At 47.0% G+C, this 27863-nt stretch overlaps 1 protein-coding gene across 9 annotated transcripts in view; it reads right to left on the bottom strand.

Moving 5' to 3' along the window:
• LOC109253472 (serine/threonine-protein phosphatase 4 regulatory subunit 1-like) overlaps positions 1-27863 on the bottom strand; it is an 81982-nt gene that overhangs the window by 30649 nt on the left and 23470 nt on the right. For 6 of the 9 annotated variants that reach the window (XR_002074403.2, XR_002074404.2, XM_019426430.2 and 3 more), the window contains 4 exons: positions 23128-23260; positions 10534-10640; positions 9109-9251; positions 168-314 (listed from right to left, as the gene is read on the bottom strand). Coding sequence is in view for 7 of the 9 variants with exons in the window: in XM_019426430.2 (XP_019281975.2) it covers positions 168-314; positions 9109-9251; positions 10534-10640; positions 23128-23260 (530 nt within the window). In the remaining 2 variants the exon portion in view is untranslated. Of the gene's footprint in view, positions 1-167; positions 315-9108; positions 9252-10533; positions 10641-23127; positions 23261-27863 lie in introns of those variants that run through there. The other 3 variants (XM_019426434.2, XM_019426435.2, XM_019426436.2) reach the window with 2 other exon arrangements.

Raw genomic sequence — 27863 nt, 5'->3', positions numbered from 1 at the left:
CACGCGTCCGAACTGTGGACCTTCTCCGGCCAAGGCCGAATCGCCCGGCGCCACGTTCGGGCAAGTGCTGGCCAACACCGAACACCTGTCATACTGCCAGTCGGGCTCACTCCGAGCTCGGGACCGTCCACCAGGGTGTGGGGCTGTCGTTCCCTAGACAGACTCACGTTCACGGCTTCTGCTTTATATTCGTCGTCGCTGTCTGGGGCAGAGAGTGCCAGCAGGATCGGACACACTTTGTTTTCAATGTCGTGCTGGGAAATTAGATCTTGTTCCAGAAGAATCAAGAGCACTTCCTGACTTGACTTTCTAACCTAGAAGAGGACAAAAGGCCAAAGGTGAAACACGGAACGAGCGGAGGTGCTCTCGGGACCCAAACTCCCGACGCAGGGTGCCAAGCTGGCCCTGTCCCCTGCCGCATGCATGGGCCACACAAGGCCTCCCGCCCTCCACCCGTGCTTCTTCCCGGAGGCCCTCCCCAGAATACGCCGCTCCCCCTGCCGGGCTGGTTCCCTCCGTTCCTCTCCTCTCAGGCCAAACATCCCTTTCCCCAGAACCCCTCTCAAGGCATGTCCCCCATCGGTCTGTGACATGCCCCCCCTTTTCCCTCACGACCTGTACCCCAGCTTTCTACACGGACACTCGCCTACGCACACATAGGGGGCCGGGGGGCAGGGGCCCAGAGAAGACCCTGCAAGACAGGACCCAGAGGACGCCTCAGTCCAGACCAGAGAGGAGCCAGGCCGACGAGCTCTTTGTTCTTCAGAGTGTGGGGGGGGCGAGCGAACACTGCAACTCGGGGGGATCCCGGGAAGCTGCCCAGAGAACACGCTTGGGGAAATGAAAGCGCAGGAAATTCCAATTTACAGCCCAGGTAACGGCAGACGCGGCCCAGCACGGTGAGGCTGAGGCAGGAAAAGAGGAGCGGGGCCGAGGGTGTGAAGACAGAGTGGCAGCTTGGCAGACGACAGTTACAAAAGACGCCACGCAGGCACTCTGACGCGGAAGCCTCCCAGCAAGTGACAAGATGAAAACAGTCTTCTGGAAAGATCATTCCGGCAGTGGTGTTCCAAGTAAATTGGAGGCGATGAAAGACCGAGGGCAGAAAGGTCGGCAAGGCGGCTACTGCCACAGTCCCCGTGGGAGGGGCGGGGAGAGAAAAGATGATGCCCCGGCAATATTGCCAGGCTGAGGTGACAGGAGCTGGTGTCCGACTAGAGGCAGCAAAAGCCCCCAATAACTGAGGTGTCAAACGCTTATTGAGCTTCTGGCGCATGCCTGGAGCAGAGACCGGGAGAGCAGCGCAGACCAGGAGGGCCGGCCCCAGTCCCAGGTGGCAGCTGAGGCGCAGCAGGCAGGAAGGGCAGGGCCTGGGCGGACGCGGAGGAGAACGTCAAAGGCGGTGAGAAGCCAAGGTTAGACGCCGGGGGCGGTGGGCGAAGCTATGTGTGCATCCGATCTCTGGAGCCTTTGAACGCGACCTCCTTTGGAAAACAGGGTCTCCGCAGATGGGATTGGGGGTCACGGTAAGGACCGGAAGGCCATCCAAGATTGCCAGGATGACCCTAAGTGAAATCACAAGTCTCCTCACAAGAGAGAGGCGAGGGGGGAGGACGGACTGAGGAGGGGGCAGCACATGCAGACACAGGCAGAGGCTGGGGATGCGGCCAGCAGCCAAGGGAGTCGGCACCTCTGGGAGCCGGAAGAGGCAACGAACAGATTCTCCCCTGGAGCCTGGAGAACGAGCATGACCCTGACGACACCTGGGTCTGGGACTTCCAGCCTCCACATCTGTGACAGAATAAACGTGCACCGTTTTAAGCCCCCTGGCTTGTGGCGCTGTTTCGGCCACTCCCGGGCACTGCTAGAGCAAGCAAGGGATGGGGACAGGACAGCACAGCACATGAGCCGAGACACGAGACAGGGACATGGGCGGCCCAGAGGAGGGAGGCTGAAGGGCCGGCTGGGGTCGGGCAGGGCTGGGGCCTCTGGCGATGACTCCCGGACACTGGGAGCCCCACGCGTGGGAAAGCAGAGGAGTGACAAGACCAGACACGGCTTCGGGGAGGGTGGCCCGTGAGAAGCCTCAAGCGGGCCCTGAAAGCTGCAAGGGCGGGTGAGGGGTCCCGGGGCACAGCTGCTCTGGCTTTGGGCGAGGCGTGGTTTCGGGGGGTGGGGCACAGAGAGGAGAGGGGAGGTTTGAGAGACGCTGCCGAAGAGAGCTCAGCTGGTCACTGCAGACGATCCTGGAAATCAGCTATGCCTCGGGCTACCGCCGATCACCATGGAAGGCATGGAAAGAGGGGCAAGACCGAAGGTAAACAGAACAAGAGTGGGTGCTGGAGTCTGAGGGCCCGACGCGACGCAACAGATGCCCCGGGAGAACCATCAGGGCGCTGTGGGGACGCGCCGGCTCTGGAGGCCTGGGTGAGAGGCAGCCACGTGCCCGCAGAGGCAGAGGGGATCACCCAGGGAATCCGACACCGAGAAAACGATACCGTGGAGGGCGGGCCAGGGCCAGGGCCAGGGCCTGGGGAGGACCAGACCGGCAGCAAGGCAAGGGGTTGGGGGGACACTTGGGTCGCCCATAGGAGACACCGCAGTGGTTTCAAGGCTGCGCCTCATCTGCATCCCACAATCAGTAGCTGGGCCCCCTCAGGCAAGGGGCTGAGCCTCCTGGAGCCTCGGCTTCTCGTCCACAGAAGGGCACGATGGCCTCACCCGCCTCCCAGGGCAGCCACGGGGGGCACGACCAAGGGCTCAGAACGGTGTGAGGGGCCCAGTGGCCCCCAAATGAATGCCGCTTCACTGTCACTGAAATCATATGGCTAGTCACCAAGACAGAGACATAGGCAGTAAGGTGACCCTGGTGCACATCTGCTTGACGACGAGCTCTGGGAGGAACGGAGAACGTGGCCCGGTCGGCCCTGTGCCCCATCATGGGGGAGAGCAACGTTAAGTGGCCAGGAGACATCCAAGAAAGGTTCTTCAAAAACCCGAAAGTAGTTAATGGTGACAAAGGGCGCAAAAAGATCACGTAAAGGCAAAAAAGAAGTCACTCAAAAGATAAATAAATTGTGGAAAAAGTATGAATGCAATAGTTTCAAATAGTTAAGATGAATGACCAAGAGCTCTCTGGATCAGTGTGGCTAGATCTTAAAACGGAGGAATGAAAGCAAGGGGCAGAAGGCAAAGTACGGTCTGATGCCATTGATTTAAGGTTCTAGAGCACCTGAAACAAGGCACTCTCTTACTCGGGGCCACCTGCATGACCGGTGGGAGTCTAAAACTCTGGATGGGAAGGGACACCCCAGGCTCAGGGTGGTAGTTTCCTACAAAAGGGGAGAGAGGGAGAGGAATGGCATGAGAAGGGGCACAGCACAGTTTTAACCCTATCTGTAACCTATAAAGAAAGAAATTACATAGGTCTAAGGCAAAACTACAAAAGGCTAACATTCGTTGAGTGAGTGTGTAGGTATACGGCTATTTATTACACAGTCCTCTCGTGTCATTAAAATATTCCACGGTATTTTAAAGATCAAAACTGTTTTTGAAGAAACAGAAACACTGGATTTCACAGTAAGACAGCTGAGTCCCCAGCAGGACACGTCTCCACCGGCTGCAGTGGGTTGGGTTGCCGCCTGGCTGGGAGCCCTTGCAGGGACGAGGCTACGGACGCTCCTCTTTCAAGAAGCTCGGCAGTGGTCCGCTCAGGGTCAAGGCCAGGGAACAGGAGGCTGAAGGAGATGTAGGCATGATGATACTCAAAACAGAAAAGCCAGTGCGGGAGACTGGAAAAGTAAGGCAGCTAGGAGACAAGAAGCGGGAACAAAGAGGGAAATGAAGCCATCAAATGTGAAGAGGGGTCGGGACGCCCATTCCCCCGGAGACAGAAGCCAAGTAGCTCAGGACACCTGAAGAAATGTGGCTACACTAGCGAATGGCGTCGGCTCATTCAGTTCTACAACCCTCCACTCCAACTCTACCGGGTCCCAGGCCCTGGGCTCCGTCTCAGAGATGTATCGCATGAAGACGCGGTTCCTACAGTCAGTGCTCAGAGCCTGAAATGGCGGAGAAAATACTAGTTCCAGGATCCAGAAGAGCCCGGGCAATCCCCAAACACCTACCAGATGAGCCTCAGGAAACCAAGCCCCGCATCCCGGGGTCCTTCTCCAGCTCAGCCGCGCCCCAGCACACACAACCACGTTTCTCTGGAACTAATGAGCCCCTACTTTGCAGGGTGGTTAGGAAGGGTAAACAAGATAATCCTCGCTAATCCTGGAGCATGGCGCATCACATGGTGGGAGATCAAGAAACGGAAGCTGTTCACAGTACCAGCGACCACAGTAAGGATACGGACACCCGGCATGATTCTGTGATTTCACACCTCCCACGAGTCACTGCAAGTGCAAAGGCCAGAAAGAGTACCCGATGATGATGACATGACGATGACGGACAAGGCCTGGGTTGAGCTGCAGACACTCCGGGACCGGGACGGACACACACCCCCTTCTCATATGCAAAAGAATCTGGATCTTGGCCTAATTCAGATCTTACTACCCCCTGGGGACCGTGAGGCACTCCCACAGGGTGGGAGGGGGGATTTCTGAAAGGGCTGGCCTCAGTCACAGTGAGGCAGAGCTAGACAGGAGGAGGAGAAGAGGGGCCTCTGGAAGGAGCAAGGCTACCAGCCTGGGCAGAGTGAGGGGGAGGCACCAATTGGAGGTGCCACGGCGGGTGGGGGGCTGGCGGCCCATGGGGTCGGCTGTGCCCGAAGGCATTGCAGAGTCTGAAGGAAAACCCTTCGGGGAGATCGGACTCTGCTGCCTTTCTATGTTTGAAGGTGATAAGAACGGAGAAGAGGGGGCGCACTCAAGAGTCGTATGTTTATCGTGGACAGAAAGGACACACGGCAAGGTCCAGCTGGGCGAGGGAGGCGGGAGAAGGGAGGATTTCGATGGCCCCAGGCTGCGGCTCCGGGGGACTGGAAGAAGCAGACGCGGCTTCCACTCATCGAGGGAGGGGATGAAGACCGAAGGTCTCTATTTCCTCTGTGGAGGCAAAGGCCAGGTCACCTGTTTGGTGCCAGGCAGGGCAAGGTGAAGAGGCTTGATGACAGTGGCAGAGGCCTGAAAGAGCTGCCTTGGGCGACGTGGGAGCAGCTGAGCAGGGACAAGTGAAAGGGTAGGCGGACAGTGCTGCAGTCGGCTGCGATCGAATCCATAAATGTGCGATGGCACCAATCAGTGCACCCCCCGCCCCGCAGACTCAGCCTCCGTGATGCAGGAGGGCTGTGACGGGCAGGCAGGACCAGAGCGGCAGAGGCACTGTCAGAAGGACACAACTGGGGGCGGGGGGGGGGGGGGGGCCGCGGGGGAGGGTGCCAGTGGAGAGACCAGAAAGGGGGACATGAGGGAGGGGACAGCCGAGGAGGACCTCAGGGACCCGTGAAGGCTCAGCGCGGTGGCCGAGCAGGGAGGGCAGGCTGCGGTGAGGGGGTGGAAGGCCCTCTTGGGGACTTGAGCTCCGGAGACGCCAAGGCAAAAGGAGTGGCCACCGTGCGAGGGCAGTGGGTCTGGCTGTCGCAGGGCCTGAGCCACTGATATGACTCTTCGGCACACACAGCCGAGAGCCTGGGGTCCAAACCACCGTTCTAGCCTCTCCCCTTCTGGAACCAAACAGATGGCAGTGATCTATGACAAAGGTCAAGGAAATGTCAAGTTCTCTGACCCAGTGCAATCTCATTTTCAAAAAGAACAGACGCTCACTGCATCTACCGTATCAAAAAAGCTGGAAGAAAGCTAAGCATTCAACCAAAGTAAAAACAGGAAGAATATGAAGATGTACAATGTCCACTACGTGCAGATTCGCTTTCTGGGGCAGGAAATCGGTCCCACTCAGGTCTTTATCCCCAGCACAAAGCACCACGCTTGGCTCATATCGGGCACTCAGAAACCGCCGGAATAAATGAATGGATGGGGAAAACTGCATCACGTTAAGCTCAGACCTATGTGGGGGAAGATGGAAGCACCTAGACAAGAACACGTAAAAGTAATCAAAACACTGACATCAGGAGAGTGGAAACAGAAGGACTTTCTTCCTTATTGGAACACTACCTTTAATCCTGTCATAGTTAACAGCTCAAGTATTTGCTTTTTAAAAATACTCAGAGCAAAAAAAAAAAAATTTAAAAATAAAAAAAAAAAAAAGGGGTGCCTGGGTGGCTCAGTCGGTTGAGCGTCCGACTTCAGCTCGGGTCACGATCTCGCGGTCCGTGAGTTCGAGCCCCACGTCGGGCTCTGGGCTGACGGCTCAGAGCCTGGAGCCTGCTTCCGATTCTGTGTCTCCCTCTCTCTCTGCCCCTCCCCCGTTCATGCTCTGTCTCTCTCTGTCCCAAAAATAAATAAACGTTAAAAAAAAAAAAAATTTATAAAAATACTCAGAGCAAGGGAGAAATAGCAAGCCAAAATGGCAGAACTTCCTGAAAACAGTAATAATGAAAACTTGGCATATCATTAAAAATCATAAATACATTTAGCCTCTGGGGTGCCTGGCTGGCTCAGTTCATGAAGCATCCAACTCCTGATTTCAGCTCAGGTCATGGCCCGCGTCGGGCTCTGCACTGACAGCACGGACCCTGCTCGGGATTCTGTCTCTCCCTCTCGCTTCTCCCTCCCCTGCTCCCATTCTCTCTCTCACAATAAATAAATAAACTTAAAGAAAAAAATACATTTAGCCTTTGTGCAAATCCCAGAGTAACTGACAAATAGAAAGGCTGCGAGGCTACCTGTGGCAACAATTCTGAAGTGACAGAAAAGTAGAAAGAACCCAAATGTCTATCAATAAACTACGCTCCATCCTCGTAGTGGAGGAGCTTGCTACTGGAAAAAGGGAGGAGGGAGCTTTGCCTAGACTGCAAAGGAGTGATCTGCAGAATACCCTGGATGGTGGGGAAAGCAAGGGACGGAGCATCAGGCATGGCCCGCCACTTTGCATCTGAGAAAGGAACAAGAAACACAAGGACATACACGTATCTGCTCAGAGTTACCCACTTGTGTGCACTAAAAAAAAAAAAATTTTTTAATGTTTATTTATTTTTGAGAGACAGAGAGAGAGGGAGGCAGACTGCACGCAGGGGAGAAGCAGAGAGAGGGAGACACAGAATCCGAAGCAGGCTCCAGGCTCTGAGCTGAGCTGTCGGCAGAGACCCCGACGCAGGGCTCGAACTCACGGACTGCGAGATCATGACCTCAGGTGAAGTTGGACGCTTAACTGACTGAGCCACCCAGGGGCCCCCCCTCTGTGTATTTTTTAAAGGTAAGAATAAATTAAAACCTAAGGGGCGCCTGGGTGGCTCAGTCTGTTGAGCATCCCACTCGATTTTGGCTGAGGTCACGATCTCATGGTTCGTGAGTTCAAGCTCTGCCTCGGGCTCTGTGCTGATAGCACGGAGCCTGCTTGGGATTCTCTTTCTCTGCCCCTCCCCTGCTCATGATCCACCTCTGTCTCTTTTGCTCTCTCTCAAAATAAAAAAATAAACTTTTTTTTTTTTTTAAAGAGAAAAAGGATAAATCAAAACGTAGAAAAAATGGCTATCTACAGAAGGAGGAGGGAACAGATGGAGGAGGTACGGATAGAAGTCAGATGTTTCTGAATGTGCTTTGTTTTACAGTTTTGACTTGGAATCATGGACAAACATCTTAAATAATTATTATAAGTCTAAATTAAATCCAAATGTAAAAGCTAAAGCAATTCCTAAAACTCAAAAATAAATGAAGGTAAATGAGCCTAATGGCAGATCAAGTTGAGAGCTTAGGCACAAAAAGGGTTAATACAAGTAACTTTGAAACACAGTCTCATTACTACTAATGTTAATACGACTGTGCGACTGTGCGTCTCTAGTGGGAGACAGTCCAAAAACAAAAAGAACGGCAAAGAAACCTTAAACTATATTCGGTTATCCCACCAAACTGTTAGTAATCATACTGGCATTTTTATTTTGGACACACACACACACACACACACACACACACACACTAATGCCATTAAAAAGCAAGATGTGTACCGTGTAAAAAGACAAAAACAAAACAGCAAAAAACCACAAGAGTTACAAACATAAAATCAAATAAGTAAAAGCCCTATAATCCTCAGTTTAACTTGGAAATATCAATACAAACTCATGGTGGGGAATTTTGTAAAGAACAGATAAGGCTGACAAAACCCAAACGCAGTGGCCACACTGCTTTTGTGCTTCCTGATCTGATACAGCAGCAGGGCCTAAAAAGGATTCTTATCCAACAACCCAAAACTCTGAGTCTGCCCAAGGCTGTAGGCTTAACTAGCAGTTCGTAGGAAGTACTGGCAACAGAGGAACATCTCAAACCACACTATGGGGATGTGATCAGCCAGATCCCAAATGTGGGGAATCCTATAGTCTAATGACTTAGTTTCCTTAGAGCAGAGGAATAAAAGGGAGGATGAATTATGACAAATTAAAAGAAACTGTAAAAGGTACATCAGTCAAATGTAATATATGGGCCTCACGTGGATTTGATTGAAAGAGACTGCCCGCGTCAAACCAGATTTCTGAGAAAAGTGAAAAATCTGAACAATGACTAGAGATTAGTGAAATAGCAAAGATCTATTCATAAATTCTATCCATGTGATAATGGGATTGCTATTATGTGTTTTAAAAAGTATCTGTATTTCTCAGAGAGTAATACTAAAGCATCTGCAGTAGAAATGATACGGTCTCTGGGAAATGCTTTTATCCGGGTTGGATTATCTTAAGATAAATGAGAAAACACTGGTCAAATGTTAATGACAGTCGAAGCTGGGCAGAGAGTACACGGACATTCATTTTAATATTCCCTCTACTGCTGTGTGTTTGAAAATTTCCATAATAAAAAGTTAAAAAAAAAAAAGGTATCTCATGATAATGAGAATGAGCGCTATGTGCCTGAACAATTGGAGGAACCGAGCACAAATAGATCTTTTGTTCTTGAATCACTTAACTCCACAAAGCTGCTTTCTGAATTATGGATATCAGCTACAAATATGACGAAGGAGAACTCGCTGCACAGATCGTAAGGTTACAATTTTTCACACCTGGTTGTTCGGATCCGTGAGGTACCTCACTACGATCGGTGTAAGACAGTCAGTGAGCACCCCTGGAAAATTCGATCTGTTTTCTTGTAAAAAGACGGCAATGGGAGGAATCTGTTCCATCAGGTCGGTCCGCACCGTGGGCTCTGCAGCAATAAAAAATCAGAAAAGAATCGTGTAAGAATAAGCCAGGCATCTTACAGAGTGTATGGCGATAGTTTCTAGCTTTTCTTACTAAAATACTTCATCGAGGAAATTAGACAAACGCAGTTTAAAAATCATTTCCCGTTTAGAGTATTTATGCTACAGACAGGCTTAAAAAGCTAATAAGCTATCCAGCAATATAAAAACATAAAAGGAAGGGAGAATGACAACTCTATTATAACAAGCCATATATAAATCGAGGAGGGAGCAGGCAGTCTGCAACGCTGGGCCAGCGTCCAAAAGCCATTACAACTAATGGCACATATGCCAGACCTATGGGTTGTGCTTATTTAAATTCCAGCCGGAATGTATACATTATAAATAATTCTTTCATAAATGCACTCCCCCACAATCCACGCATCCCAATTATTTCTAAGGCAGAGCATTAAACAAAAGAGCGGCTCTAGCTCCAATATACCACATTAAATTTAACACAAATATATAATTGCTTCAGTACTGTAAATGGTGACTCATTTACAAAGAGAACCCATTTAAGGATTCAAAACATCCACTTGGGCCTTTTTGAAAGCATTGTGTCATATTCATCTGAATATTTTAAACTAATACAGGAGCTATATGGAATGCTTATTTTTCTATTTTCAGTGAAAATGATCAAAATCTAAAGCAGTGTAAGATTTCAGAAACTTTCTGAAGCTGTTCACTGATCGTTACAAATGGGGGGTCGGGGGGGCGCAGGGCAGCTCTCAGTACTGGTAACCCCACCACTCACTCCTGCGTGCACGGGGGAGGAGGGGCGAGGAGGGACATCTCAGTGTCTACCACCCAGCAGCGTGCTTTCCTCCCCGGAGTGCAATCATGGAGAAGTAGACAGAGAGAGAGAGAGACAGAGAAATCAAGATCAGCCTACAAAGATTACAGGTGACGGAAACTAATGACTGGGATTGTTCTAATCCAAAAGACTTGTTTTGATGTGGTCTTTCTTAGCAACCAACAGTCGGGCAAAATGCATGAAATACAAAAGGCCTTAACTGCCAGGGCAAATGGCATTCATGGCCATTAGTCATTCTAATTTTCTAAAAATAAGGATAATTTGATGCCAAATAAGACACCCATTGTTGATGACAATATCCATTCATGCTTAGACATTGCTTAAAATTTTCGATCAATACCCAGGTTTTCTTTTTAATTCACTATCGGTGGTTATATGCAATTTCTTGGAAACACACAAGTGAAAAAATAAACGTACACAATCCTGGTACACACCTGCGTCTTCTGACAATCTGACCACAATCTCCATGACCGTTAAGAAGTCCTCCTCGTTGTTACTGAAGTCCCGGAGGATGTCATTCAGCCCTCTGGCAATAATCTGACTGTGGAGATGAGAAATGATCTACACAGTTACTTGGGCAACACTGAGTGGCGGTATGCTAATTACAGGCACTGTGTGAAGGGCAGGTAGTAAAACCAAGGAACAAAGCAAAGTCAGTGACCTCTGTCCAGAGGGAGGAGAGACGGTCAAGGAACGTCCAAAGATAGTCATTCCCATGTGGGTCACTGTCCTATAGGAACCAGACCTGTGTCCCCTGGTCTGGTGGTCACTGGAGGTTGAAACCGTCCACTTGGAACTGGAGAAAAACGACTTTCTCCTTTTTGGATTGATTCTTCAGGCCTAGATAGACTCGGGAGAGAGGCTCCATGACAGTAGGCGGGAATTCAGTGACCAGTAAATGCAGAAGGAAAAGGTCCCAAGAGGCATCCAACGGCCACCTCAATCTCAAATGGCCTCTACCCACTAGGTGTCTGTAGAATCCCCCTGGCTGCCCCCCACCCCATGATGTGACAACTGAACTATGTCTCCGGACATTGCGACAGGTCTATGGGGGCAAAAACCAGCCCTGGTTGAGAACCATCTCATTAGGAGATTAAAGGTATAAGGAACCCTCTGTACTAGCTTTGCAACTCTTCTGTAAATCTGAAACTGCTGAGGGGCACCGGGGGCCACAGTCAGTTAAGCATCCGACTCTCGATCCCAGCTCAGGTCTTGATCTCAGGGTCGTGAGTTCAAGCCCCACAATGGGCGTGGAGCCTACTTAAAATAAAATTTAAAAATTAAAAAAAATAACTAAAATTAATACTTTTATTAAAAGCCAACACCTTTGCTGGCTTTTTATTAAAAGCCAACACCTTTGCTGGCACAGATATGGGGCAACAGGAACCCACAGATACTGTTGGTAGGAATGCAAAATAGTACAGAAATTTAGAAAACGGTAGGTTCTTAAAAAGCTAAATATGCATTTATCATTCAATCCAGCAATTCATTCTTAGGTATTTGGCCAGATGAAATGAAAACTTATGTCCACACACAGACTGGTACACAAATGTTCATACTGGCGCGATTCACAATAGCCACAAAGTGGAAGAATTTCCAGGTTCCTCGCCGAGGGAATATACACACAAGGCACCAACTGTCCATACAATGGACTAGGACGCAGCACTAAAAAGGGAACAGCCTAGTGGTAATAACGGGGATAACTTCCCAACGTATTTTACTAAGGAAAAGAAGCCAGAGAGAAAAGACAACACGACACACCATTCCGTTTATAAGGAATTCTAGAAAAGGCAAAATCTTCGCCTCCAGACACAAATCGCTGGTTGCCTGGTCCGCAGTGGGGAGGAAGCGAGGGACAGAGGGCAAAAGCAAGAACAAGGACACAAGGCGGTGATGGCAATGTTCAAATGTGCCTCTGGTTGAGGGTTGCGTGACTGTTGACACGTATCCACCTGGGTGCTTTAGGTGGGTGAATTTTATTGCATGACATATATGCCTCAGTAAAGCAGCGTTTTGTTTTGTTTTGTTTCTCAATGTGTATTTATTGTTGAGACACAGGGAGAGACAAGCATGAACAGGAGTGGGGTAGGGGCAGAGAGAGAGAGAGAGAGAGAGATAGAAACTGAAGCAGGCTGCAGGCTCTGAGCTGTCAGCACAGAGCCCGACGTGGGGCTTGAATCCACAAACCATGAGATCACGATATGAGTCGAAGTCGGACGCTTAACCAGCTGAGCCACCCAGGCGCCCCAGGAAAGCAGTTTTAAACAAAGACATTAATACAGGGGAAAGTCAGTGTGATCAGCTGTGGCCTGGAGGCCTCTGCCCAAGATGAGGGACAGGCACTCTGGAAAGGCTTCTTGGAGCCAATGGAAAGGAGCCCCTGCCCGCCTCTGCCTGCTCCTCTGAGCCCCTCACAACCCAGGAACAGCACGCATCATTTCTGGCCGTACATCAGAATTAGCTGAAGTTGCAAACCCACCTTGATTTGCAGGAAAAGACTGGAAATGTGGAATTCAAAGAGGTAGTCGTTTGGCCCAGCACACGACAGGAAAAAAATCCAACTCAAGCCTGTCCTCGGAGAGACTTATACCACCCCTGGGATGAAAGGTCGAGATCTGGCAGCCAGGAGGTTTGGGAAAGTCGAAAACAGACACTATAAAGTCCCTGATTACATTTCACTGGACCACATTCAGGTTGGCCTCCCCTGGGAAATCAAGCAACTAAGATCCCCAATCTGCTTCCAGGGCCATAGAATGGATAGACAGACCTGAATCCAGCTTCGAGTGGTCGCAAGGGACCTGCCCTCTTAAGGGAAGTGAGGAGAGGGGCAAGAGAGGGCCCCTGACGCAGGGAGCGACAGTGTATCCGCTGCAGTGAATACAGAACGGGAAAGCTAAAGACTCCCACACGCCAGTGCTCTGGCACCAACACTTTGGAAAACTTGGCTGCTTTGGGCTGGAATGACCTGGAGAGGTCATAGTGGATGAGCACAGTCCAGAAGCATCAGGCTCAGTCCTTCTCAGTGCCAGCTATGCTAATGAGGAGAAAGGAGAGAGAACAACTGTGCGTGATTCAGAAAGCATTAGAAAGTTCGATGAGCTCAGCCACCGGAAGCTCAGGGCATGGTCCCTGGCCCGTGGTAAGCCCTCAAGCGCATCAGCCATCAGTATCACAATACAAGCAAAGAACTGCAATTAAAATGTCTAGCAAAAGAGGGAAGCTTAAAGAAGCTATGCTAGATCTATCCATGGGCATGCTGTATAAGCAGTTTCAAAGTTACCGATAGATATGCACTGACTTAGAAAGACGCCTGTGATACCGTAAATGAAAAGATGACGTGAAGAATTTTATATACAGTATGAGCCCATTTCTTAATACAAACTATGTTTACGTATGTATGTGCAATACACGTTACTTGTCTATGCATACACTCATTTAGGGAAAAGTCTGGAAGCATATATTACCTTAGACTGTAGTGGTGGGGGAGCGAGACTCCTTGTTTCAGAGAACTCCTGAAATTGCTAAATGTTTCAAGAATGTGTTATTTTTGTGAATTTTTTGAAATATAAAGTGGATGACTCAATTTTACTCAGCAATGTTCCCCGGAACTCTTAGCATGGAAGTAACCTCTTGTGTCTTCGTCCCTTCCTTCTCCCACCCACTGGTGCGGTCACTGTCATGAGTCTGTGAGTTAGCCCAATTACCCAGCCCCAGACGCAGGGCCAAGAGATGCCCGTGTTCCAGGGCCTGCCCTGAGGGGCACAGCTCCCACCGGGATGTAGGCAAGCAAATGAACGAGGATGGACAGTGACAAGACCCTCAAGAGAGGGGAGGAGAACACAGGGGAGTGAGCCAGATGTGCAGGAGGAAGGCAGGAAGACACGGAGGGGGAGGACATGGGACCCAGACACAGACCGATCACACAAGGACTTTAAAATAAGCATGATTATCATGCGGAAGGGCTGGGGTGCCTGGGGCGGGGGGGGGGGGGGGGGCTCCATCGGTTAAACGCCAGACTTCGGCTCAGGTCATGATCTCACGGTTCGTGGGTTTGAGCCCCACGTCGGGCTCTGTGCTGACGGCTCAGAGCCTGGATGGAGCCTGCTTCGGATTCTGTGTCTCCCTCTCTCTCTGCCCCTCCCCTGCTCACGCTCTGTCTCTTTCTGTCTTTCTCTCTCAAAAATAAGCAAACATTAAACAAAAATTAAAAAAAAAAAAAAAAAAAACACGCGGAAGGGCTACTGGGAAGGCTGGACGTGCTCAGACAGTGAAGGATACAGGAACTCTGCATGCTCTGCTTGATTTTTCTTGAAATCGAAAACTACGCTCAAAATTAAAGTTTATTAACTAAATGGGAGCGAAATAAAGACTGTTTCAGATAAAAGCTTGTGAGAATTCATGGACAGCAGTCTTAGGCAAGAATCGAAAAGGAGGTTCTTGCGGCCAAAGGATGCCGAGTGAGAATGGGCATGTCACAAAAAGAAACGAAAAGCACGAAAACGGCCTAAATGATGGCAAATATCAAAAAAGTATGTTCCTCATTTTCATTGCTTTAGAAGATAGTTGGCTATCTCCAGGAGATAAAGTAGCAAGGTACGGTGGGTGGGAGGCATGATGGCGTGCACTACAGAAAAACAAGAGGACCAAAGGTGGGAAGAGGAAACGGAAGCCCCCGCGAGCGTAGTCTGTACTCTCAGGACGTGCTCATGCAGGACCTTGCACCGTATGCAGAGTGGCATCATTTCATTGGAATACATGTTGTAATAAGTTAGCGAAGTACATTATACTCCCTAGAACAACCAATACAAATTTATTAAAGGAAGCGTAACTAATAAGCCGATAGCAAAGATAAACTGGAATCGTAAAAATGGAACCAAAAAAAGTCCAAAAAAAAATGATTCTTCTATTTCAAATATGAAATACAAATTGTTTATGTTCACACACCCCCTCTCTGAAAGCAGCAGCAAAGGAGAAAAACAGCAAGACGAGTGGAGTCGATAGAAAACGAAAAGGGGGCATCTGGGTGGCTCAGTCAGTTAAGCGACTTTGGCTCAGGTCATGATCTCATGGTTCATGGGTTCGAGCCCCGCGTCGGGCTCTGTGCCGACAGCTCGCGGAGCCTGGAGCCTGCTTCGGAATCTGTGACTCCCCCCCCCCCCCGCCCCGTCCCCTCCCCAGCTCATGCTCTGTCTCTGTCTCTCAAAAAATAAACAAACGTTAAAAAAATTTTTTAAAAAAGAAAACGAAAAGAACGATGGTTGACTTCAACCAACCAACCATATCAATCGTCACTTCAAATGTGTATGACCTAAACATTCATATTAAAAGGCAGAGATTATTAAATTGGGTAAAAAGGCAAGACCCAACTCTATGCCTTCTATAATAACTACACTCCAAATATAAGACATGAATAGGTTAAAAACATACAAACATACGAACAGAAATATATCATACAATCAGTAATCAAAGGAAAGTGCATATGTTAAATTCAGGGAGTAAGGTTCAGAGAAAGGAGTATTTACTAGGGACAAAGAGAGGCATTACACAGAGACAGATAGATCAATTTATTCAAGAAAACAGAACACTACTAAATGTGTATGCACCCAAGCACAGAGGTTCAAAATACACCAAAGAAGCTGTTAGAATTGAAAAATAGACAAATCCATAATCACAGCAGCAGATTCCAACATCCCTCTCTCAGTAACTGACAGAACAAGCAGACGGAAAATAAGTAAGAACACAGAAGACCTGGACAGTGTTTTCAGCCAACTTGCCCTAACTGACGTTTATAAGATACTGTACCCCAAAATACTGGGATGCACATTCCCTTCAAGTGTCCGTGGAACTTTCACCACCTAAAGCAGTTTCAGAAACGTTAAAGGAAGAGAAATAATACAGAGTAAGTTCTCTGACCACAGAAGACTTAAACTAAGAATACAATTAACAGAAAGATACCTGGAAAATCTTCAAATACTTGGAAATTAAACAATGTACTTCTAAATAACTCATTGGTCAAAGGAGAAATCATTGTAGACATCAAAAATACTTGATAGCAAAAAGCAATATAAATATTACTATCAGAATTTGAGGATGCAGCTAATCTAACACTTAAGTATTTCCAGTACTTAACAGCAACCTGACAATGTTATTTTAAAAAAGGCCAGGGGGTGTCTGGGTTGCTCAGTGGGTTAAGCGTCCAGCTCCTGATTCCCACTCAGGTCATGATCTCAGGTTCATGAGTTCAAGTCCCACGTTGGGCTCCGTGATGACAGTGAGGAACCTGCTTAGGATCCTCTCTCCCTCCCTCCTTCTCTGCTCCTTCCCCTACCTCAAAATAAGTAAATAAACTCAAAAAAAAAAAAAGGCCAAAAAAATAGCTAAACATACCTCACAAGAAAAAGAACAGCAACAAAACTCCCCTCAAAAAAGAAAATAATATGAATTCGAGGAGAAATTATTGAACTAGAAAATAAACACAACATAGGGAATATCAAAGCCAAAACTTGATTCTTCAACATAACTAATATACTTGATAATCCCCTGGTAAGAATTATCCAGGGGGAAAAGAAAGAAAAGGCAATAATAACAAAAAACAGAATGGAAAATGGGGCCATACTACAGATTTCACAGACAATAAAAAGAAAATTACCATTTTCTAACACAGAATGAGATAACAGATCTAAGCAATGATTATTTGTGACCACTAAAGTCATGAGAAGAAAGGCTGGTGGGGAATTTTATAATGAAAGAATCCAACACCTACACCCACTGCTCGACATGAACATCTCCAAAAGTGGAACACCCGGACATTGTTTCGGGATGTTTTGTAATGAGAAATATACAAAACAACACAAGAAGTATTGTTTAAAAAAAAAAAAAATTGAAGCAAAATCTAATCAAGTCTCCAAGTGTAATTTTTGGTTCACAGAAAACACAAAGAACAAAGGAATATGTTAAATTACACCATGAGAATAATGACCACCAAACCCAGGATGTGGAAAATTCTACAAGACTAATGACCCCTTCAACAAATAGATGATGTAGGGAAAAGATGAGAGGGAGAATCAATTAGAGATTAAAAGGGATTCAAGATCAAAAGGAAAAAAAAAAAACAACTGCAAACCAAAAAAGACTTAAGAGACACATCTACCTAATGAAATGTGTGGACCTTCTTTGGATCATGATTCAAACAAATCAACCATAAAAAGGCATTTCTGAGACAGGAAAAATTTAACATAGATTGGTAGGCTGAAGGCATTCTTGTTAATTGGGTTGAGTGCGATAATGGTACTGCAGTTAGATTTAAGTCTTTAACTGGATAAAATGAAATGTCTTGAATTTCTTTAAAAATACACCAGCAAAAAAAAAAAAGCACAAAACTTCCACAGAGAAAATGACCAGATTTTTATCGGGACATTCAAGAAAACCTACATAAAGAGAAAGATATACCATGTTTATGGATTGGAAGTCTAAATATTGTAAAGAGGACAATACTCCCCAAACTGATATATCCATTCAATGCAAACCCAAGCAAAATCCCAAGAAGTGTTTTGTTTTATTAGAATCTGATGAGCTGATTTTGAAATTTATATGAAAATGCGAAGGACCAAATCATGTCAGAGAAGAAAAACAAGGTGGCAAGTCTTGCTCAATCAAGTATCAAGACCCACTACTAATCTACAGTAATCAAGACAGTGTGGTACTGGCTGAGGGGGAGAGGAACAGACTGCTGGAAGAAGAGACAGCCCAATCACAGACTGGATTATAACGGAGGTGGCACCCCAGCGCAACGGGGACAAACCTATTTTTGCAAAGTGGGATTGTCATAATTAGGAAAATGAAACTGGACCCCTTGTTCATACAAGGAACAAAAATTACTTTCAGCGGATCGCAGACCCAAATGTGAAAGAAAAAAAAAATCTTTAAAGCAATATAAAACATTATGTTATGATCTTGGGGTAAAGGAAGACATTTTAAGGAAGCTTCAAAATGCACTAAGGCTAAAGGAAAATGTTGATAAGTTTACATCAAAATGAATAGCTTCTGGTCACCAAAAGAACACCATAAATACAGCCAAAACACAAGCCACAAGATGAGGAAAGATGTTTGCCGTACATAACTGACCAAGGTTTGAAATCCAGAATATACAAAGGGGTCCTACAAGTCAATAATAAAAAGAGAGACTGGGAATGCAAACAGGTGCAGCCACTCTGGAAAACAGTATGGAGGTTCCTCAAAAAATTAAAAATAGAACTACCCTACGACCCAGCAATCGCACTACTAGGTATTTATCCAAGGGATACAGGGGTGCTGTTTCGAAGGGGCACATGCAGCCCCATGTTTACAGCAGCACTACCAACAATAGCCAAAGTATGGAAAGAGCCCAAATGTCTATTGGTGGATGAATGGATAGAGAAGATGTGGTATATATACAATGGAGTATTACTCGGCAATCAGAAAGAATGAAATCTTGCCATTTGCAACTACGTGGATGGAACCGGAGGGTATTATGCTAAGCGAAATTAGTCAGTCAGAGAAAGACAAATATCCTAGCACTTCACTCATATGAGGACTTATGGAGAACAAACTGAGGGTTGCTGGAGGGGTTGTGGGAGGGGGGGGATGGGCTAAATGGGTAAGGGGCACTAAGGAATCTACTGAAATCATTGTTGCACTAGGTGCTAACTAACTTGGATGTAAATTTAAAAAATAAATTAAATTAAAATTTAAAAAAATAATAATAATAGTAATAAAAAGAGAGACAATCTATCTTCCTCACCAAAGAAAGATTTCAGCAGGCACTTCACAAAAAAGAAATACAGATGTCCAACACACATATTAAAAGGTATTCAAACTCATAAATAAATAAGATGTAAATTAAAATCACAAAGCAATACTGTCATATCTACCAGCACACTACCAGACTGGCTAATATCTTAAAATCTGACAATACCAACTGGCAGATAAAATGTGGGGCAAAGGTGGAAATACACACTGATGCAACCACTTTGGAAAACTGGCACTATCTCCTAAAGCAGAAGACAAGCATGTCTCATCACTTAGGAGTTCTTGCCTGGCTGTACGTCTTACAGAGATGTGTACTAATTTGCACCCGTCTACATATATTAGATTGTTTACGGCAAAATTGTTCATAAGAGTGAGAAAACCTGGGGCACCTGGGTGGCTGAGTCGGCTGAGCGTCCGACTTCGGCTCAGGTCATGATCCCGCGGTTCGTGGGTTCGAGCCCCGCGTCGGGCTCTGTGCCGACAGCTCAGAACCTGGAGCCTGCTTTGGATTGTCTCCCTCCCTCCCCCCTCTCCTCCATTTGTGCTCTGTCTCTGTCTCTCTCTCAAAAATAAAAAGGAAGAAAACTTGAAGTACTCTAACAGTGGATGGATAAGATATCAGTACAGTATATTCAAACAGCACACTGTTATAAAATCAACAAACTCAAAACGACATGCAAAACCACAAAGTGACATATCCTATATGATTTCCCACATTTCAAGTTCAGAAACAACAAAATTAACTTGTTCTATTTGGAAGCAGATACTTAGGTGCTAAGACCGGAAACAAAATGAAGGATGTAATGAACATAAACATCGGAAGGTGGCCACCGCATGGCAGGGAGGGAGTGGTGGTCAGGAGGGTAGGGAGGACACGCATCTGGGATGACCTCAGTCATGGCCACACGGGCATTTACTTCATAAACACTTCTTGGGTTTTTCATACACGTTTTATCCAATTATCTGCAAGTGCTATATTTCATAACAAAAGAAGTTTTCAAGAAAGTTGGAAAAAGATTAAAGGAGAAAAGCCATCTTCAACAGATATAAAAGAAGCATTATATAAAATGCAGACCTCATTGAGGATTTTTTGAAAAACCCTTAGTAAGTTTATTCTATATAATAAATCACCTGTACTCTTCAAAACTGTCAAGAGTATCACGAGAGGCGAAGAAAGGCTGAGAAACTGTTAGAGGTTGAATGAGCCTGAAGAAACATGACAATCAAATACAATACACAATGCTGGGTTGGATTCTAGACCTGAAAACCAACCAAACAGACAAAAACCCTGATTTAAAGGACACTCTTAGGACCACTAGAAAATTTGATTAAAATCTAGATATTAGGTAACAGTATTGTATCAAAATTGAATTTCCTGAGTTGGATCACTATTCTGTGATTATATACGTGAACAGTGAATGTCCTTGTTAGAAAAAAAGCACACGGAAGTCATTAAAGAGAAAGCAACATGATGGGCACATTTACTCTCAAATGGCTTTGAAAAACCGGGAAAATAAAGACAGACTGAATGTTGAAACAAACTTGATGAATCTGAGTAAAAAACAGACAGGAATTCTTTATATTACTCTTAAAACTTTTCTGTAAGTCTGAAATTATTTTTATTTTTATATTTTTTAACATTTTTTTAATATTTATTCTTGAGAGAGTGAGTGAACGTGACGAGGGGAAGGGCAGAGAGAGAAGGAGACACAGAATCCGAAGCAGGTTCCAGGCTCTGAGCTGTCAGCACAGAGCCCAAGATGGGTCTTGAACCCACAAACCGTGAGATCATGACCTGAGCTGAAGTCGGACGCTTAACCAACCGAGCCACCAAGGTGCCCCTGAAATTATTTTTAGAAGTTTAAAAACAGGAGCACCAGATGGGCTCGGTCAGTAGAGCATGAGACTCTTCATCTCAGGGTTGTCAGTTCGAGCCCCACGTTAAGTGCAGAGATTCTTATAAAACTTTTAAAAAATTGGTTTTCATTTAAGAAAAAAGTTGAAACATAATCTCTTAGCAAATAAGAAATACACATTTTCTTTTTTTCTTTTAATGTTTATTTATTTTTGAGAGAGAGAGAGAGAGAGAGACAGGGTGCGAGCGGGAAAGGGGCAGAGACAGGGAGACACAGCATCCAAAGTAGGCTCCAGGCTCCAAGCTGTCAGCACAGAGCCTGACGCGGGGCTCAAACTCACGAACTGTGAGATCGTGCCCTGAGCTGAAGTCAGATGCTTAACTGACTGAGCCACCTAGGCGCCCCAGAAATATACATTTTCTTAAGCTGATAAGATGTAGCTACTAACAATATAAAACAAGATAGGAAAGGAAGAAATAAAACTATCATTTTTCACAGACATCATTGTAGTATGTAGAAAACCCAAAGAACCCCCAGGGAAGTTATTAAAATTAATAAGTAAACTTAGCATAATCAATGGAGACAAAATCAAAGTATAAAAATGAATTCCATTTTCATATCATCAACAACCATTAGAATATAAAAATTTTAAGAAATGATACAATTTACATTCACCTAAAAGATCAAATACCTAAAACTAAATGGAAACGATACAGATCTCTACAACGGAAAACCATGTATCATAGTTTTAGTTATTTATGTGTATGTACACACAGAAATTTAAGAAAATCTTCAAAAAAATGGAAGTATCAGAAAACTAAATATAGTGCAAAGGTGTCAATTCTTTACAAATTGATTTATAGATGCAACGCAATTCCAATGAAAATCCCAGCGGGTTTTTTTCTAGAAATTGATGAACTGGTGCTAAAATGCATTTGGAAATGCAGAAAGTCCAGAACAGCCAAGACCATTTGAAGAACAAAGCGGGAGGACTTTCTTTGCTTTATACCAAGATTGTGATGATAAAAATTGCAGAAATGAAGACAGCGCGGTCCCAGCGCAATGACAGACAAACAGACCAAAGGGAGCAGACCAGAAAGTCCAGACGTGAACACTTGATTTAAGACAAAGGTGGCAAAGCGAAGCGCAGATAAAAGGCAGTATTTTCAATAAACGGCATTGGGTCAATTGGATACCGTATGGAAGGAAATGAACCTTGACGCCCACCTCACATCAAACACAAAGAAAGCAATTCCAGGTGGACTGCAGTTCCAAACGTGAAAGGTAAAACAATAAAACGTCAAGAAGACAATATAAGGAAATATCTTGATGGCCTTGGGGGAGGAGAACGTTTCTTATACGTGACAAGAAAGCCCCGAGCATAAAAGAAAAAGTTTCAAAATCGTGAACTACATTTAAATTAAGAAGTGCTCATCAAAAGACATCATTCAGAGTACCATCATTTCTCTATCTGTAAAATTGGGATAATAATCGGACTCACTCAGCAGCAATTGCTGTGAACCTTCCACGATTTAATAGAGAGGCACAGAATGTAATGTTTTTAAAGAGGCAACGGAAGGTAGGGAGACTCAACGAGTATCATCCAGCCTTCCCAGAACGGTGTACTTAAAGACAGGTATGAGGCAAGGCCACAGGTAGACAAGGCCAGAGGACTGTTCGGAATGAGAAACACACAACGGCTTGTGAGTGGAAGGGAAGGGTGTGTGTCACAGGCGAGAAGGAGGATGCTGAAGACAGCAGGTGTATGTGATGTAGGAAGGGAGACAAGAAGAGAGATGCCTCCTCCCGCCCACTCGCCCCCAACACAGGAGGGAAGAATGCCCTCAGACTCAGGTTTGGGCAAACTGTAAGGTGAAAAGAGGTGCCTTAGTTTCTTACTTCTTTAGGAAATAACAGTCAAGGTCATCTGTCAAAGAGGCACGGTCTGAGGCTGGAGAAGAGTCCCGCCAGCACCCCAAGGAGTGACATCACATTGGGACAATCTGCAGGAAAGTTCCGGTCAAAAATCAAAACAAGAGAGCCATGCTCCCAACGGATGCTCCTCAATTATGGGGACGCATTTTACTTTTCTGCGAATTGCACAGGTGGAAAGAAAGCCGGTCAGCAATCCTATCTAAACACCATTAAACTGCGTCACCATTTTATTCCTGGCTTGTACCAGGTGATCAGCAAAACGGTCACAAGAGTAACAGAAACATCTAATCAAATGGCGCCACTCGGACAGGATCCGGCACCCTGGGAACAGCCCGCGTTCCACCTCATCCACGACAGTCCTCAGAGCTGTCACAGAGAAACGGCCACTGTTGTCAGCTCAAACCAGACCCAACAGAGGGCTGCGAGCGTGGGAAGGACTGGCGAGCTCACCGGTTGAAGACGTTCTCACTGAAAGCATACTTTTCCAGGCGAGCGAGGGGAGGCAGGTTACCCTGGCCTGGAACGTCCAGAAAGGCCGTTAGCCTCATGCTGTCACGATCCGGGCCGTAGTCTTCAAATCCATCTAAAGGGGAAGAGGGGACAAAGCCACACTCATCAGGTCACACCTGAGCAAAAGCAGGTCCTCGCAGCAAACCTTCTACCTTCACACTCTTTCCCGTGGGAGTCTTGAGAACTTGACCGACTCCTCTAAAATGAAGTGAGTAGGCTATAACGCAAGAGAAGGGTGACCGGACCAGAGTCATAAAGAAAAGCTAAGTGTCTTTCTTTCAGTGCTGTCGACCTGACTTGGGAGTCACTTCTCATCAACACAATGGGAACCTCTCCTCCACCGGGGAACTCAGAAGCGAGGGAATGAAGCAGCGGGCCGAGCCCTGGCAGAAATGTCCGTGGAGTGCTATGCAAACAAGTGTCAAATGGTCAAAAGAAAAACATATGGGGGGGCGGGGGGGGGGGCGCCTGGGTGGCTCAGTCGGTTAAGGGGCCGACTTCGGCTCGGGTCATGATCTCGCAGTTTGCGAGTTCGAACCTCGCGTCAGGCTCTGTGGGCCGATACCTGGGAGCCTGGAGCCTGCTTCGGATTCTGTGTCTCCCTCTCTCTGCCCCTCCCCTGCTTGCGCTCTGTGTGTGTGTGTCTCTCTCTCTTAAAAATAAACATTTAAAAAAATATTTAAAAAAAAAAAAGAAAGAAAGAAAAGAAAACAGGTGAGTTTGACCTCGTAACCAAGAATCGGAAAGAAAGTCCGCCCCGTATCTTGTCTTGCCCTTAACGTACTTGTCGCGCAGCTTCACACACTCCGTGACACTGATTCCCATCAAAGCACATGGCGACACCCAAGCGGAGCCCTCCACGTGGATGTCTAACGGCTTCCTCCAACTCAGCCTGGCCAAACACGAGCCCGCTGCCACACCGACTCTTCCCCACTAAGCCAGCTCTTCCCTGCCTCCCCAGCGGACGGCAGGCAACCCTCCCTCCAGGGCAGTGGGGAAGCGCGGCCGAGCTCATGGGCACTGGAACCGAACGTCCCTGAAATGAAATGAATCCCCCGACCGCAACTCACTAGCTTCGTGCCCACGTTAAGTGATTTAACCTGTCTCCACCTCCCTGCTCTTACGTTAGGGACGATGTAAAAATGCGCTCTCAGGATGCTAAAACAAGGGAGACTGGGCATGTCAAGCCCCGCAGATCTGGCCCCTCACGGTCTGGCCAACCTCGATGGTGGCCACCACCCTTTCCCCACCCACGCATCAGGGGCATGAACGCTTCCCTACTGTCCCCTGCACGGAAATAGCTGAACAGGAAATGCTACTCACGCAAAAAAGCAGAGGCTTCCTACCTGGCAGAGAGGAAAACCAGCTGATTTAGGCAGTAACTGATAAGAGTCTAAAATAAGAAATGACACGTTTGTGCCTAGGTGTTTACTTTGAAACACTAACCACATTTTCCCTCCACAAATTCTTTTAGGCTAGTAATTAGAGCTTATTAAAAATTTACATTGTGTAACAGTTACCCAGAGAATTTTAATAAAGAAGTATACGTCTGTAGAAAAACTACGTGTGACGCACTCAAATACATCATTTCTTGCAGGACCCCTGCCAGGGAGGAGTGGGTCCCCACTGAGTCACAGCCAAGCCCCCACCTCACCCCCGACCACAGTCACTTTGTAGGAGCTATTTTCAGTGCGTTTCAGGGCCCATGAGGAACACACAGCCTCCAACCCACAGGCATTTACAAAGCAGCGTGAACCTAGCCTGCAGGGGACTTTAAAAACATGAAGTTTAAAAAGCCGAGGTGTCTTGGGGCGCCTGGGTGGCTCAGTCGGTTGAGCGTCTGACTTCAGCTCAGGTCACGATCTTGCAGTTCGTGAGTTCAAGCCCCGCGTCGGGCCCTGTGCCGACGCCTCAGAGCCCAGAGCCTGCTTCGGATTCTTTCTCTCCCTCTCTCTGCCCCTTCCCCGCTCGCGCTCTGTCTCTCTCTCTCTCAAAAATAAACATAAAAAAAAAAAAAAATAAAGCTGAGGTGTCTAAAATGTTTGGGGTCACAGAGAGCTTTGGAACTGGATGACGCCCACAGACGTACATACTCAGAACTTTTCCTAAAGAATCAAGGGTTTCAAAAGATCCCCCGAGACCCACCTACGTACTTGGTGGGTTAAGAGGCACTCTTCAAAAAAACTCTATCCGCGAACTAAAGAACTTAGCAATTAGTTCCACAAAGAATAACTGTTATCAGGGAACATTAATGATTCTATTATATGAACTATATAACATTATACTAACTATATACGTGGAAATAAAAGCCATAAACCATAAACTACTGGGTGATAACTAATCTTCATTGATCTTCCTGTAGGCCAGGAACCCTGCTAAGAGCTTCGCGGATGGCGGTGGTTCATCAAATCCTGACAACCGCACTATCCCCACGTTTCTGTTAAGGGAGCTGAGGCTGAGAGGATCCGAGACAGCTGGAAAGGCCACACAGCCAGGGAGGAGCAGAGTCAGAATGAGAACCAAACAGTCGGACTCTACGGGGCGCCTGGGGGGCTCCGTGAGTCCAGCGTCCCATTTTTTAAAATTTTTTTTAACGTTTATTTCTTTTTGAGACAGAGAGAGACAGAGCATGAGCAGGGGAGGAGAGGGGCAGAGAGAGAGGGAGACTCAGGCTCCAGGCTCTGAGCTGTCAGCACAGAGCCCGACGCGGGGCTCAAACCCACAAACTGTGAGAGCGTGACCTGAGCCGAAGTCGGGAGCTCAACCGACTGAGCCCCCCAGGTGCCCCTCCAGTGTCCCATTCTTGATTTCAGCTCAGGTCATGACCCCAGGGTCGTGGGATCGAGGCCCGTCAGGCTCCGCACTGCTTGGAATTCTTTCTCATTCTCCCTCTTTCTCTCTGCCCCTCCCCCAATCACACTCACGTGCTCTCTCTAAAATTAAACACACACACACACACACACACAAAACACAGTCAGACTCTAGACACAGCACTATGCTGTACTGCCAGAGAGGAAACCGACATTTTAATTTTCGAAGAAATTCCTCCCACGTCCCTCTCTGGGCTTCAGGCACGGTGACCTTCCCTTAGTTCTTCAAATGCACCAAAGTCCTTCACCTCAGTGATTTTCTACGTGTTGTTTCCACTGCCCGGGACGCTGTCACTTCTTACCCCGTAGCCCCACCCCAGCTGAGGTCCCCCTCCGGGGACGCCAGAGAGAAGGCCCCGCCTCTGCGTATAGCCTCTCACGGAGCTGGGGACTCGCCTGTCTTAACACTCCCCATGAAAGTGGCAGCATCGGGCTTTGTGACTGTCTTGAGTTCGTCTCCGAGCTCCATGGAGGCGCTGTGACCCCAGTGGCCAGTATAGTACCTGACAAGTAATAGGTGCTCAATGAAAAGCAGCGAAATGAGGAATGATACCACCAAAAGAAACTTAAATAAAGAAAAACAAACGCTGAAACAAATGGGTGGTCTCATACAGACTCGCAAAGAAGAAGGAACCTTACAGCATGCCTCGATAAACTCCCTCACTTTATAGACCACTAAAGAGGCGCACCCCCAAAGCCAGCGGCAGAGCTAGGATTCCTAGTGCCTAAATGTTCCGTGTTCCAGGCCAGTGCTCTTTCAGGAGATGAGCAGAAAGTCTACTCAGGTGAGGCTAAAGGAATCAAAGAACACCAAGGCCGGAGGGAAGGGTTATGGTCTCCGAGGGAACTGAAGGAAAGTCAAAGACTTCCGTTTCCAGCCAAGACGGTAAAAAGGCCTCACGTTTTACACGTCTAGAAAGCCAGAAAACCGTCCATGAAACCAGTCTTCAGGCGCTAGACAACAGGTAGCGCAGGACCAGGGCCCTCAGACAAGGGACGCAAATAAGGAAGCCCTGAGACAGCAGCCTCCGATCGCCCAGAGTCCCAGCTGTGGAGAAGGAAATGTGAGGGGGCCAAAGAGGATGGAGTCTGCAAAGGGGATGTGAGGGGGCCAAAGAGGATGGAGTCTGCACTCCCTAGTGGCAGCGGCCAGCCCAGTAGCCTCTGGAAGCTTCCACCGTGTACTGAGCCATGCACACGTGATAGAGAACTACTGAGACTCGGGAGGAAACATCAGAAAGGAGCCGGCGGGTCCTTCCCGGCACTGACCTGTAGGGAATAGCAGTCTGTTCCCACCAGCCAGAGGAGAAAGACCCGTAACACGGCGTTGTCTTAGCAGTAGGGCTAAATTGCTCTAGACTAACGCCTGCTCTAGACCCACCCCAAGAGATCTTACACCAAGCCTCAACAGAATCAAGCACAATCCAAGAAAGTTCACTGCACACCATAACAAAATCCAGCATTACTGGATTCATACAATTTGTACTGTGAAATCTAATAGCTAACAACCCCAAATTCTTAATGTCTGGCATCCAGTCAAATACTACCACACATGAAAAGAAGTCAAATAATATGACCACGATCAGGAATAATGAAGAAAAAAATCCCCCAAAATGTCAGAGATGATAGAATAGAAAATTATCTTTAAACAGCAATTAAAAGAATGTGCCATAGGGGCTCCAGGGTGGTTCAGCTGACTGAGCATCCGACTCTTGATTTCAGCTCAGGCCATGATCTCACGCTTCCTGGAATGGAGCCCCGCATCAGGCTCTGTGCTATCAGTGCAGAGCCTGCTTGGGATTGTCT

The sequence above is a fragment of the Panthera pardus genome, unplaced genomic scaffold (genome assembly GCF_024362965.1).
Source record: "Panthera pardus isolate Hobbes unplaced genomic scaffold, ASM2436296v1 HiC_scaffold_25, whole genome shotgun sequence".
In the NCBI taxonomy this organism is placed as follows: Eukaryota; Metazoa; Chordata; class Mammalia; order Carnivora; family Felidae; genus Panthera; species Panthera pardus.
This window is presented reverse-complemented; position numbering and strand designations above follow the sequence as displayed.